Source organism: Fringilla coelebs, assembly GCF_963513975.1.
Source record: "Fringilla coelebs genome assembly, chromosome: 1".
Taxonomy (NCBI): Eukaryota; Metazoa; Chordata; class Aves; order Passeriformes; family Fringillidae; genus Fringilla; species Fringilla coelebs.
In genome coordinates, this window is record NC_140028.1 from 95,340,023 (window position 1) to 95,354,823 (window position 14,801).

General features: G+C 36.5%; 1 protein-coding gene across 1 annotated transcript in view; it reads right to left on the minus strand.

The window, feature by feature from the left end:
• Positions 1-14,801, minus strand: part of TGFBR1 (transforming growth factor beta receptor 1) — a 34,359-nt gene that overhangs the window by 12,071 nt on the left and 7,487 nt on the right. The window contains exons 3-6 of the mRNA XM_084201070.1: positions 14,196-14,438; positions 7,981-8,211; positions 751-918; positions 89-245 (exon numbers count right to left, since the gene is read on the minus strand). Coding sequence (XP_084057196.1) covers positions 89-245; positions 751-918; positions 7,981-8,211; positions 14,196-14,438 — 799 coding nt within the window. The remainder of the gene's footprint in view (positions 1-88; positions 246-750; positions 919-7,980; positions 8,212-14,195; positions 14,439-14,801) is intronic.

Genomic DNA, 14,801 nt, shown 5'->3' on the forward strand with positions numbered 1-14,801 from the left:
TTTCTATCAACACAAATTTACATGGGACAAGAAAAACCAAAGCATTTTATCATAAAAGTTTCCTGACACATCACATAAATGATTTTACCTTTTTGTTCCCACTCTGTGGTTTGGGGCAATGTCAATTGTGTCTGTAGCTGAATCGTGCCTAACCGCCAATCCCAGGTCTGCAATGCAGCATGTTCCATTCTTTTTCACCAATATGTTTTTTGATTTTAAATCCCTGTGGGCGATGGCTGGTTTGCCTATAAGGGAAAAAAATAGAAATTGTAAAAAAATCCCAAACCAACCTCCTTTTATTCAAAGCCTGGTGCAAGCTTCTGTTTGAAGGAACAGCATTCTTTCCAGTTCTGACACATTATATGCACCAGGATACCTCCTGAAATCATTCATTGTAGATTGTCTGGCTGTTCAGGAAAGAGCCATTCATGTTTACTGTATTACTCCACATTAGCTGCTTTCCCTCTTCCTGTGAGTATTTATTGCACACACATCGTACTCAAACATTGTCTCAACTCAAAGTTAAGAAGATGCTACATGCACCATTACTTGGTGCCTTTTAACAGGTATTCTGTAGGAAGGATTGTTACATCAAAATACCAGAGAAAAAGAGGCAAAAAGCCTTTTAAGAAGTTCTGTGAAGTTGGAAATAATCATTGAGTAGAATGAGCTACTTATGTGTCATTAAAAAAAACCCCAAAAAAACAACCAGTACTATCCACATGACAAGCAGAATAATCTTAAGATTACCTTGCGTGCCAACAATTTCCATGTGCAGATGAGCAAGACCACTGGCAGTGGACAAAGCTAATTTTATCATTCCTTCCACTGTTACTGTATACCTGTTCAGGTAATCAAAGAGTGATCCATGCTCGTGATAGTCTGACACTAACCACAGCTGAGTCCATGTACCATTGTCTGCAAAAAAAAACTGGCATGAATACCACACATACACACACATAGGACAAATAAACAATATGTTCCACTTCCATACAACACTTATAAAGTGCAAATTATGGTCTGCAAGTAACCTCTGTAAGTTAGACTCTTACTATTAATCTCTTAGGCTCTTCTATTCCGATAACATTTTAATGCCTCTGCAAAAGTTGGTAATACCATGGGAGAGTTTCTGAAAAGCTTAGTGAGTATTCTTGTATTTAAATTAAAACACAAACCATAGAAAACTGATATCACTATAATTCTGAGGTGTATATTCAGGGTGAACTGCTCAGGGTATTAGCCAGGTCTCACTGTTCCCTAGGTTTCCTACTAGAGTGGAGCACAGGGAACAGTGCTGAATGCATGATACAAAACTAATCCCATCACTATCAGTCTAGCACAATATTGTCCAGGCTAACCATAAAAAAAAAAAAAGCGCGTTTCAAACTTTGCTCCCTAACTCCTTCAGTCTTCCCATAACCTATGAGCCTGGGAGACAATTCCCACAGTGGATTTTTCCTCCTAGAGTAGAAGCTTACAAGCAGCAATCAGACACAAAGTTAAATCCCACCCCCAATGACCTCTAAATTTCTGGCCAGAATGGAGGTTTCCAGGAGGCACAAGGGTAAAGAAAGCAAAAAACAATGAGGAAATCAGTTTGCTATATGACTTTTGATTGAACTATGACAAACAAGAAGATGGGCCACAATACATTTGTAGCTATCCCAAGGCATACAAATGACATATAAGAACTTAATTGTTCACATTATTAAAGGAGTGACACAAAATACCTTTAAGTTTAAGCCACAGAAAAAAGACTATCAAAGGAATTCAAATCAAGAGAGGAGCAAAAGTATTTTTTACTGAAGAAGTAGAAATACACCTAGGAAAGAGCAACCCTGCCACTGAATAGGTTTTCCAATTTTGTTGTGTTATAAAACCACCTCTCCTGCGGCAGACTTGAAAAGTGTTTCTATAGCCAGCTAGTTTTACAGAAGACTCTTTCATTTCTTTAGAAGAGCAGTTATCCCATAAAAAGACATCTGTTGGACTCCTAGCCTGAATTATATAGCCCCTATTCTCTCAGAACAAGTGAGAACGCTTGGCACAAGCCAAAAAGATGTCTCATTATGTTATAGTCCCTAAAGATTGCTCAAGAATATGAAGAACATGAAAAAGGGAAAGAAGTTCAGAACTTACTTTGTATTGCAAACATACTGAAAAATTTTTACTTCTCAAACAACACATTTGTCTAGAAATGCCAGAAGTAAAAAAACACCTGCTCTGCAGATTGACAGAAGCCACCTTTACAGAAACACTTGTATTTATCTTTAACTTAACACTTTGGTGGGGGTGGGAAAACTTGCAAACATCCCTTTTATTTTATTTGGATGTTTTTAGGGAAGTCAGTGATGCCATTAAAAAAAAATTCTAAAAATAAAAGATAAAAATCAAAAAAGCCACCAAAATTAAAAGGCCTCCCTCCATATACTTCAGGGTAGGAAAAGGACTAATATTCACTCAAACAATTCCCATAATGGAAAGAGAACTCTGGCTTACTACATTTACAGAATAGTCTCAACTAAGTCATTTAAACAGGAAAAAAAAAAAAAATCAGTCACATACTCCAACCTATACAAGACTGGTAAAATGCTCCTACTGCTGCAGGATGCAGGAAGAGTCTTTTATGTCAACACAAGGGATGCCTAAGTGTTGTTTTTTTAAAAAAGGAACAAGGAAATTAATTTTTAAATAAATATCTTAAATTATGTTCTAGTTAGAACTGCTGCATCTCTTGCTACTTGGCAATATCCAAGCACAAACTCATAGAGCTCAGTATAATATTAAATGTGATTTTTCCTAAGAGAGTGATGATCTCTGAGGAATCAATCCAACTGTATTGGCTTCATTAAACTAGTCTTACAGAACCAATAGAAACAGGTGTGAGTTCACAGGCACAGAAGAGATGCTCTTAAATACACAAAGAGCCGCAGAAATTCCAAGTAAACTAACCGTATCATGTGAGAATATTTTCTTCACTCAATTTTATTCTACTGCTTCATCAGTTATGACCCTACATTGCCTGAAATAATCCTCTCCTGGGTATTAACATCATACACACTCATTACTTGGTCCTGTATTTTATTTCTTCTCCTGTTTCTTAGGAGTGGGATACCTCAGCAGGTGTCTGTACTAGACACCTAGCTGTAAGGAGGGAAATAAAATTAATTTTAATTAGTCTACCAGACCCATTGTGTTCAAACAGCTCTACAAAAGATGTCAGTTTTTGAAGAATTATCACAGCTTTGATTCAAGACTGAGGTGCCTTTGCATAAAGTTCCTCCCCTCTTAACACTACATTTCCTCCTAAGAGAGGAATATGCTGCTGGTTACAGACTCTTCTATTCAGCTTTATCTTATGCATTACCTGCAAGTTTTAATATTCAAACTCTGCCTTCCTTCCAAAGAAGAAATAAAAGCTGGGCCTACCATCCAGTCTGAGAAGAACTATGATTCTTTCCTATTATGTGCCATATTTGTGACCCTTCAACCAGATTTTAAGAAGGGACAGTGCTACATCGAAACCAATTATGTAAATAATTGCAGGCAAGCTGAAATGTAGCAATAGGTCCAGTGTCCAGCTATCAGAAGGGACCTACTATATTTTCCTTGCCTTGTTATATTTGACAAGCCATACATTTGTTTAGCACTCTAAGCAGAACATGTTACAATAAATTTAAGCCTTCTTATTCTGTCGACAGTAGTTGATTATTACCAAGTAATAATTAACCTGACCTGTAAAATACCTGAGTACTTTTAGCTGCACAGTAAATAGCATCTGCCATGAAGCTTTCAATCACAGGATTTGCATTATCAGGTAGGAAAAAGTAATTACACACAATAGTAATTACATACATAGCCCAGCTTTCCATGATTAGGTAATTAGTTTATGAACTCACAATGATCAAGAATCTCAAACAATTTCAGAATATTCAAAATTTTAAAAAAATTACATGTGTTATTGGAAACATATTTAAGAGATTAATTCTGGTTGTTTCAGCTATTTCAAGAAATCAAAGTATTTTATACCACCAAGAACACTTAGAAGTAAAAGATTTTAATTTTTAACCCTGAATAAGTACTGAAATTCTGAGAAAAGACACTTTCAGATTTGTTGTCAGGAGACTGATTACAGTTTGGGAAAAACATTACTGATGTTCAAGCAAAATCAGTCTTAGTAGAGCTGACTCGTGAAGAAAGGAATTTATACAATTGCTGTATCAAATATATAATCAAGTTTCAATTACAATTCAATTGACTGGAATCACTTAAGTGAAAAGCGTGTTTGGTTTTTTTTCACATCAACACTAGTAAAACAAAAATGTTTTCTGTGGTGTTAAGTAGCAAAGTGTTTCAAAGCAGATATTTAGCCCTTTTTATATTTATACTTAGCACACAGATAATGTAATATTAAAAAAAAAACAACAGGAAAAAGCAAAAAGATCAGATTCAGATGGGATCTCCAATTTGAAATCTCTTAGAAATGAGATATTCAGGGAGATAGCACTTTTGTCAGTGACTAGAGCATGACTGGTGTCTTGTTAGCATAACAGCTTGACTCTGTCATGTTGACACAGTCATCTGACTCAATGATGAAAAGCACTTGAGCTGTGCAGATTCCTTCTCAGGCTAAAGCCAGAGCTTCAAAAAGCATAAATGACTGAAATATTACTTCTCAAGAATCAGGAATTCTGCTCATTTCTTTGCAGCATATTATTTAACATCACTTTTGGGGATCTACTTAGCGTGAAAGGTGTTCTGACTGAAACAAACTATCATATTGGAGAATGTGCTTTGAGTTAAGGGGAAGGAATGGAGAAGTCAAGGTATTTTAGTGCATAAACTTATCTGGAAGTGTGCAGTGCAAGATTTCACCTTATTTTAATCTGCCTACAGACAGTTAAGATTATATCCAGCTAATGCAGAGAAACCTTTAGTACTGTGAACTGTGGTTGCTGACGCTACTCTTCTGCTGCTAGAATAGTACAGTTAAGTAGTCTCTGATACACTTCACCTTCAAGTAACTGGGTTAGAAAGAACAACACAAAAAACCATGCACAAAACACTGTGTGTTTAGATGGTACAAAACAAGACAACACATGGCCCTGAAAGTAAAACATCCCTAACCTAGCAGAATTTGGAAGTTGGCATAGAATCACTATGCAAAGAGCTACCCAGAACACAGAAGAGCTTGTCAGGAAGACCACAACTGCAGTTAAAATCATTCATTGCTTCTCAGCCCTCAAGCTGCCTTCACTGTAGCACCTATTTCCCAGTAGATTACAGAATGGGAAGCAGACAGATTGGACCAGCTCCTGTAGCCTTCTGAACATGACACAGGTCTGGGGAAGTAGAAAAGAAGAATATGCCATTAAGGCACATGGACGGTCAAAAGAATGTAGTAGAAAAAGGAGTGAAAGCAACAGTTCAGTCACAAGCTCTAATCTAAACACACCCTCCCACCCAAAGGAATCCCTTCCACCAATTTTACACTACATGTTCCTCAGCAGTTGTGAAAAACTGCAGTTGAGGTAGGAGAAAAGACCTTATTAACACCTTCAGCAGCAGCAAGAACTGAAGCATGCCTTGGTTCTACAGCTCTTTTACTAGTCCTTTGCTAATTTTAAAATTACTAATACTCCTGTATCTCTGCAGTCATCTTTGCAGTACCTCAGACACAAAGATTCTTGCAGTCTAATGACTTTGTGCGTTCCAGCTAGACTGTAGTAACTCCTGAATACATTCAAAAGTCAGCCCTGCAGAGAAATGGATGCAAACCCTCCACAGACATTACTGCTGTGAACGAATACATAATCTTGCACCTGGCACCGCATGAACATTCATCAGTTAGCACCAGCATCTACAATGGAGGACTACTCCTTAAGCCACTGGAACACTTAGGTATTTATAAGCCATTGTTCTCTAAAGCCATGCTGTGATACACCTTCTCCTTTTGGAGTACCATGATAGTGCACCTGCATAACTGGGAGATCTACCTCCATAATGGTCCCTCTGTGTTCTCTCATTTAATGGGATACAGGTGGCCTGAAGTACTCTAAACAAGAATTGAAGTATTAACCTCCTTCAATAGTCAGGACAATTCGTAGCCCAGGGAACAAGTTGTGTGCACATATTTCCATGCTGAGAGAATGTAGAAGGTTATACTATGAATTAATTCTGCACTGATGGGTTAAAAACAACAATATAGATTTCTGCCTCTGCTCAGATGGCAATACTGTTAGAAAACACAGTCAAGAATAGTGACATTTTCAAAACACATTTTTATCTATTTTTCAAAAACCAGACACCAACTAGTTCTCAATAAAGTACAAGAGGAGCCTTACCCTGAAGACCTAAAACCTCAAATAATGCCATGACCTATCAGTTAAGGATTTCTTCTTTGTACGTAAAGCATATTAACAGAAAAAACAGAAACAATTTCATATCACATTATATTATATTACAAAAAACTAAAGATGACCAAGTCAAATGCTATAGCATCTGCAACACAAACCAGCAAGCAAGAAACTATTTTAAGAACCCACCCATTTAGGAAACCCTCCTCATACCTCCTCTTCACAGAAGTCAAATGTACTTTTGGGACAAACTACCTTGAGGTTTCAGGCAAAATGAGACACTGGTATACTTACAGATGATTTTGTGAAAAGTTACAACTAAGGTATTGCAATATATCCTTTAATGCTTTTAACTGAGAAATAGAAACTAAAGCTTCTGCAGAAATAGCTCTTCATTTATGGCTTTAATACAGCTAGTCTAATTTTAAACCCAGGCTCTAGATACTTACTCCCCTAGGCCAAGCAAAGAAAACTCACTCTTGCAGGTGCTGGTAATACCAAATACAATTCTAGGCATGAAAATAAGACAGTTTCTCATGGTAAGCATAGTAAGCTGCAGGGAGAAATTGCCTGGTATAGTGCTGATGTGCAAGCTCTTGGAGGATAAAAAGCTGCACAAACATCTGTTAGGAGCAAGTTAACTTACACAACCTTTTCTGGAGAAGTGCTCTGCACAATCTCTTGGATTCTCTTCCTATTCTGTAGATTTATATAGAAACTGGAAATTCATCTAATGGTAATTAAAAAGAACTTTACGCATATATTTGACCCTCACTAAAATAATTTATGTATTTCCCACAAAACTGAGACCCTTTTAAAAATTCAGCATGTGTGTGAATTATTGACTCCTCCCTAACGTGACAGAATTTTCTGTTAATGCTTTCTTCACAAAGAAGTCAAATGCCATTTGTGATGAAACATGCAAATTCAGACGAAAATAACTGAATGAAACAGCATTTTAATATCTTAGCTCCCCTTAATGAAAGAAACTCAAAACTTGGTTTTGTCAGATTCTTGGCTCTTTACTGGAATTGCAGGAAAACCCAAGAAACTTTAATCTATCCAAAATCACAGCAAATCAAAGTTGAAAAAATGGTTCCTCTAACTGGATGATTAAAGGAAAGCTTCAGGAAGCAGGTATAGTTTTTTGCTACCAGAAACAAATAATTAACTCAATTTTTGCAATAGATTTTCTAACTGGACTTCTAAAAGAATAATGTCTCATAACTCAGCCTTAAGAATAAATCTTCTACCTCCTACTTTATATGAGGACAACAGGATGAGACATGATCTCTTTCAGTCCCACACATCTATATTATTAGGCTATGAGGTAATGACAGGTACAAGTATTCAGCAGATGTGTGGGCTCATAGGATAAGCCATCTCCTTTTTGATACCAAAGCATTTTAAACAAATTTAAACAAAGCATATTCTTCCGAAAAAAGAGACCATGTACTTTTTCCTTTGTTAAACCTATGAAAAGTGTGCCAAACCCTGAACTTCTGCAGTAACAAAACTATTTTTTGCTACTGTTAAATGGATCCTCACAACATTTTTTTCCTTCATGCATTGTCTATTCTGACCAGATCCAGAATCAGCAAAACGAAGTCATTGTGTCACCAACCTTTGTTGTCTGCAGCTATAAATCCAAGAATGTTTTCATGGCGTAGCATAACTGTCTGATAAATTTCTGCTTCTCGAAACCATGACCGTTCCTCTCTTGAAGAGAAGATCTTCACAGCAACTTCTTCTCCTCTCCACTTCCCCCGCCAGACTTCTCCAAAGCGACCCTTACCAATGCTTTCTTGAAGTACTATAGTTCTTGCGATTGTTCTTTGCACAAGTAAAGGTAAACCTAAAAAGAAGATTTTACATTTGCCTTAAATACTTTACATTTGCCTTAAATACTTTACATTTGCCTACAGAATTAATAATTATCCCACACACTGAATATGAGATCCTATTTCTATTAGATTATTCCTCTTAGAATGAACATACTCTCTTAAGATTTTAACTGCTCGTTGAGGACTGCTAGCAAGCACATAGGTAAGATTCTGCCTTCACCCTTAAAAGGCCAGCTAACAAGTACTCCTTGAGATTATGCTACAAACTACTTCTATGGTTGTCAAAAGCACAACACAAACTTCCTTTCAGTTAGGAATGTGTCACTTGCTGAGCAACAAAGTTTTATTTAAATGCAAAAAAAAAAGCAATGATGAGGCAGGCAGGACCAGGTTTAGGGGTTTTTTTTGGTTGCTTGTTAGTGATGAAACCGAGTTTTTTTCTTTATTTTTGGAAAAAGGACCTGCCCATAACTCTCCTGGCAAAGCACTTCAAGAGCACTTTTGCTACTGGTTAGTTTACTTGGCTTATCACTAGATAGTTCATTTATAAGTTAGTTAAACCACACTTATCAGTAATACTGACTGCTGAAAATCCACACTCATGCCCAAGTGTGCCAATAGCATCTTAGCAATCCTGAATCACTGTAAAATAGGAAAACCTTGTAATGCAAGTTTCCTGCTTTACAGGCCATTCTTGTGCATCTCCCTGTAATTATAATTGAGAAAAATGTTTACATTCATCAAGGTTTTATAGCTTTGGAACATCTACGTGCTTTCAACACAGAGCACCTCTTCAGTACCCTTCAGTAATTTTATACAACAAGCAGCACTGGCATCCCTCAACCAGGCTGGGTTTGTTTATTTTAAATCTTTCCTGTTTTAACTGCAGGGCTTGTCACTGGATTCCACGCTGATACCACACTGCAGGATGAAAACATCAGCCAGGTTATCTGCTTACGATAAGCTCTTTTGGTATAGGATTATTTCACTTTAACCAAACACTCTACAAAGTAATCTGTTATTCGATAATTGTTGTTCCAATATCTGACCAAACACCTGCATTTCCTTATGTTATAGAAAATAAATCCCAACTAATACTCAGATAATTAATTCTTGTCCACCTTTGGACAGTCTTTGCTAACAGCCCCACTAGAAGAACATCTAATCTGGTTGGCAGCATTGCCATGCCTGTGTCTCAGTCTGAGAAGAGCAATTTAAAACACTGCCATCTTCAGTACAGCTCCTCAAAAATTCTAGACCTACAGGAATTCTCTGCATGGTCTATGCTGACAACATACCTACATGAAGACAGGAAGGGAAAAAAAACATACACCACACTAGCAATTTAATCATTGTCAAGTGCTGTAATAATGTCCACTGAGAAAGTTAAAACTTCTGCTGTAATAGTCTCCTCAGGTGAATTGTGCTGCATGTCCAAACTATAGAGGCTCTTCTGAGAAGCCTAACCTTTATTCCTTATGGATAGACTTTTGAAATGCAGAAGAGGACAGATGAAAACAACCACAGGACCAAACTGAACCCTCAAAATGTCAAATTTTACTTGATTGGTCAGAGAAAGTTTCTTCCTTAGAATTTATACACTGCTGCAAAATTTACAAGCATTTGTCAAATACAAGCTGATTTTGTGTACCTGAAATGGGTGATAGGCCATACAGTTGTATCAGAAAGCTCTTTGTATATTCCCACTTTCAGATGCACTGTTCTCAACTTGCTGCACCTTTTATAGATATCTCTCCTTATTTAACATATATGTCCAAGGATATCAGCTAAACATATACTAACCTCTAAACTTTCTAGATAAAATGCATTTCAATTTCAAATTACAAACTCCCATTCAGCACATTAACATGTCACTGTAGGATAAAAGCCCTACTGTGATCTATCCACTTACTCCCATATTTACTTTTACAATATTTACAACATTCAACTTGCTTCTGTTTGTCTGAAGCTAATCTTTCCCTTACTACTGTTTCTTCTAGAAGATTGGCATCCACATTTATCTTGTATTCATAGTAATTCATTACAGACTTCCTGTTGCAACTGAGCAATTTCCTCATTTTGCTATAGAAGATACACAGCCCTGCATCACCAGGAACTTCAGCAACTGCTGTACTGTAAACCAGACTGCCTGGAAAGCATCTCACAGGAGACAGCTACAGCCTCAGCCTTTCACATACACATTGGGCACAACTGTACTCTAAGCTCTCGGATACACCTTCTTTTAACTGTGCATGAAGAAAGGTGATAGCCAGTTTGCCAATCAGGAGAACAAGAAAATTTGAGCGCATATTAATTTCAACAGCAACTCAGTGTCTGACACCTTGTATTTAGGTCATCCAACTTATTCCTGAAACCTTCATCATAATTTACTTGTATCATAAAGTGTCCTCAATCCTTCTGAAGTCTAACAAAAAAATAAAGTTAATTTTCTTTTTTATATATTAAGTGTACTCTGATTAGTTTAGTGACTTTCTAATGCATAAGGAGTTTGTAACTAAATTGGATAATCCAGGAAGTAAGTTCTAGAGCACTACAGGTAGCCAAAAAAGTAGCTGCTAGAATTTTGTTCTTGTTTGTAAGTCTCTACACAGAAGACTTCCTCTGATGAGTAATAAAAAAAAAACCAACCCATTCCATGAACTGTGAAAAATCTTACCCCCTTCAAGTTTGTATGAATTGCAAAATAGTTTTTAAGGAGCTTTATATTCACTTCAACTGACTCAACTTTGCATTGATTTCTGTGACCCTTTAGATTTCTAAATAGCTTAAGTTCTTGCTGGAAGTCGCCTACCAATACTATCCAAAGCTTCTCCTCGTTGTAGGCAATTCTTCCTACTCCCTTGTAACTAAGTGACTTCGTCATTTGTGAGTTAAGACAGTAACAGATGGGCGTCCCCATCTGTCTATACAATATGTAGTTGATATTTAGAGATCTGCATCATGATCTGAAAATCATTCTCAGCTCCAAAAGGCTTTGAAATCCTTCTCTTAGAAGCTGTAGCTTCACCAGAAGGGTCTATTTTAGATGTTTCATTAATTCCTTTCACGGGATATCTCCTTATTTCAGGTCTTGTTTGTCATGGAACAACATGGCAACACTAATGTTAAGTCAAGACCAAATAATAGCAGCGTACCATTCATCATTGTAGCAAATGAATCCTACTTCCTTTTGGTCTGAATAGGAAGCTCATTTTTACAGTTCTGATTATTTCCCTGTTTGATACACTTCTCATCAGAGAATACTGAATTAACAAAATCGGTAGAATCCTTTTTATTTTACTATGAGCTCTTCTGGTTTCTCAGCATGAATTTAAGAGCAGAACATGGCTTTTGTATCACCAAACAAAACACTTCCTTAGCTGTGCCTCTTGGGTCTGGACTATTTTGCCTGTTTTGTACATTTCCATTGTGTTTTGGCAACCTCTTGTCCCAACATCATCCCTTTCAGAGAGCTCCGTTTCTGACAGGCTTAAGCACTGTTTTAATAGAGCTGTTTTCAGCAGCTCTGACTTTTCTCCCTTTGGAGACCCTTTTCTCTACCCCCAGTTTATTCCATAAAGGTACAGTGTTCTCAACTTTAGATGTGCTGTACCCAAAGTCTGGATTAAAATACAGATTTAAATGAGATTCAAATGCTGCAGGCATACTTCAGGACACCCAAAAGTTATCAATTCAAGCACTAGGCCACTGTGAATTTGTGTAGTCATTGATGGACTAATTTTGAGACAAAGTGACACCAGTCATTGCAAATACACACAATGCCAACAGTACAGAAAGTAAATACCTGAAGCATCTCCGATTTCACTGCCCTAATCAAAGTGAAGTAGACAACACTACACAAGGCTAATACTGGTCTTACAAACAGCTCAACAACATGGAACTCACTGCAGCTGAAGTTAAAAGATTCCTTTTAAGGAAACATTCAGCCTTGTTTTACAGCCTTTCAAGCACAAAAGCAAATTAGTGAAGAGGCTCCCTTAGGGATAACTCAAATTTAACCACATTTGCTGGTTTTGCTCCTTGGATGCATTCACCAGTAGCCAATGCTCAAATACCATAGTAGGTCAGGTGCTCTGGGAGTCTAGACCAGCCTGAGTGCCCTGAATTCAGCTGTGAAAGCTTAGCAATTCCCTAGCATGCGCCTTTTACTTAAAGAGTAACTTGCAAATAGGCAAGGGAAGGGTCAGTAGTTTCTAGCCATGTGCTCCAGAGGAATAATTGTAAGTTTCTTCTAACTTGGATTCTCTGCTTTTCAAGAGCTTATTCTGAAGGAGCACTTCCAGAGTTCTCAAACAAAAAGAGAGGCTCAGAATCACCACAGGTAAGAAGGCCAGCAGAAAAAACAGAGTATTATTCCTGATAATGAATGAAAAGACATTCTACATTTGAATTTTAGTTAGAAATTGTTTTCAGCCTTCCTTAGGAAAAGTCTAGATCTGCAGACATTAAGTAGAGAGTGTTACACTTCCAACAATTATACATAACAAATTTTTCTGGATTCCATAATAAGTGAAAACTGACTCCTCTATATTATCTATATCTCTGACTACTGCATATCCCTCCTAGAACAAACATAACTGGAGACCTAAGTCCAGCATTTGCATTTATCAAGCTCTAGCCCAATATACTGGAAATTCTATTAACCACTTTCATTATCTGACTTAGCCACTCCTGTTAGTAAATGAGAAAATTGATATGAATACAAATTACTAAAACTCCACTTCTAACCAGAGAACAACTCACCCTTAACAGGATCAAATATTATTGAACACACAAAAGCTTTCTCAGCTGAAACATAACCTACATACCTAGTGCAAACTCACCTGCTTCAGAAAAGATATGACTAAAATGAATTTTTGATCTAAATTTTAAACATGTTCAGCAAGTCACAATAATTTTAATTGACAAAGCAATGGACTCTAAACAGTTTTACCAGTTACTGTCCTTGGAAAAGAAAAACAACCTAGATGCTTGGGTTTTGTTGTTTAAATTTTTTCCAGTTCTGGGAAAAAAAGATACAGCAATTGAGAATCAAACACCAGTCTTTCTTTGTAGAAAGTGTTCTGAAAGGGCATGGATGTTTCGACACATGCTTGCAAGTAGTAGGAAATATTTTCAGTATTAAATTATTTAAATTTTATATAGTAGAACATTGGTAAAAAGTTGCAGTACACAATATTATTCCTCTCTCCCTAACATGGAACAAAGATCAATTGATTTATGATGATTTACCTGGCACATCATCCCCTAACAACACCAATTTAACTACATTTCTATGACACAGACCACCATAATCCTATAAGCAATTAATGGTCAGAGTTAAAATAGCTGAAACTCTATGCAGTGAACAGACTAATGCCTCATCTTCTCAGAGCAACACCTTTTGAAGTCAGAATTACAACAAAAACCCACAAAATCAAGGGACAGACATTCATCAGACATGGTCTGCAGACTGTATCAATTCTATATACAGAAATGCTATTTGCAATTGAAAAATATCTTCTGTAAGGAAAGAACTGGCTAAAATATTAACTCAGAATATTCTTCATACACCAATAGGTACATTTTTTTTTTTCAATTTAAAGCTAAAAATACCCTTTACAAAATTATCTAAAAACCACAGAAGATGGTTGTTTAGATAGGCTGTACAGAACAAAAAAGGTAAATGACAACCTTACAGAACACAAAACATTTACGATAGATGACTGCTATATTTCCTGAATTATAGTTTATATGATATAAATCAGGCTACTTTGAGAATAACGAAGGGCAGCAACAATTCAGTGTTTCTTTTTCTTCACTTATTTCCATACCTTGAATCTTCACTGATATTAACTGAATGTACATGGAAGTTGCTCTTCTAGTATTTTCTCCAGTTAATTAGAAGTTTAAGTAGATTTGACAATATTAAAAAAATAGGTGTCTTACAAGGCTCTTAAGCACAAAGTAATTACTACTAGAAATGTCACATTACCTGACCCAGAGCCTGAAGTTGTCATATCATAAATTAAATCCTTTAAAGTGGTTCCTTCTGATATAAAGGGACGATCCAATGAAGGGTCTTCTTCGCTTGGCACACGATGATGAATTACAGTACGATTATGACAAAGGTACAGAATCAACATCAGTGAAATGCAGACAAAACAGACAGGTCCAGCAATGACAGCAGCCAGTTCCACAGGTCCTAGGTTAGAAGCTGGTTTTTCTGGAGTAGGACCTGAAAGTTAAAATAAAATTATATTTCCTTTTCCATTAATTTCCTTTTATTCTACTAAACTTATGGCATCCCACAGCCATACTCAAATTATTTTAATGCATTTGTTAAAGCTTTTGCACAGTAACTTTTTTCAGAATCAAAGTACTAAAAAGGACAAAAGCAACGTGCTTATTTACACTTTTAATTTAAGTCTTCAAAACTGTCCCTAACATCCCTACCCAGAAGATAACTCTTGTTCAAATATGATGAAATTGTTTTTACAGAATCTAAGGTGTACTTTAGGCCTTCAAATTTACCTACACTTCCACTCTTACAGAATTTTGTTCGAAAAAATGAAAAAAAAAATCAAACAAACAAAAGAGC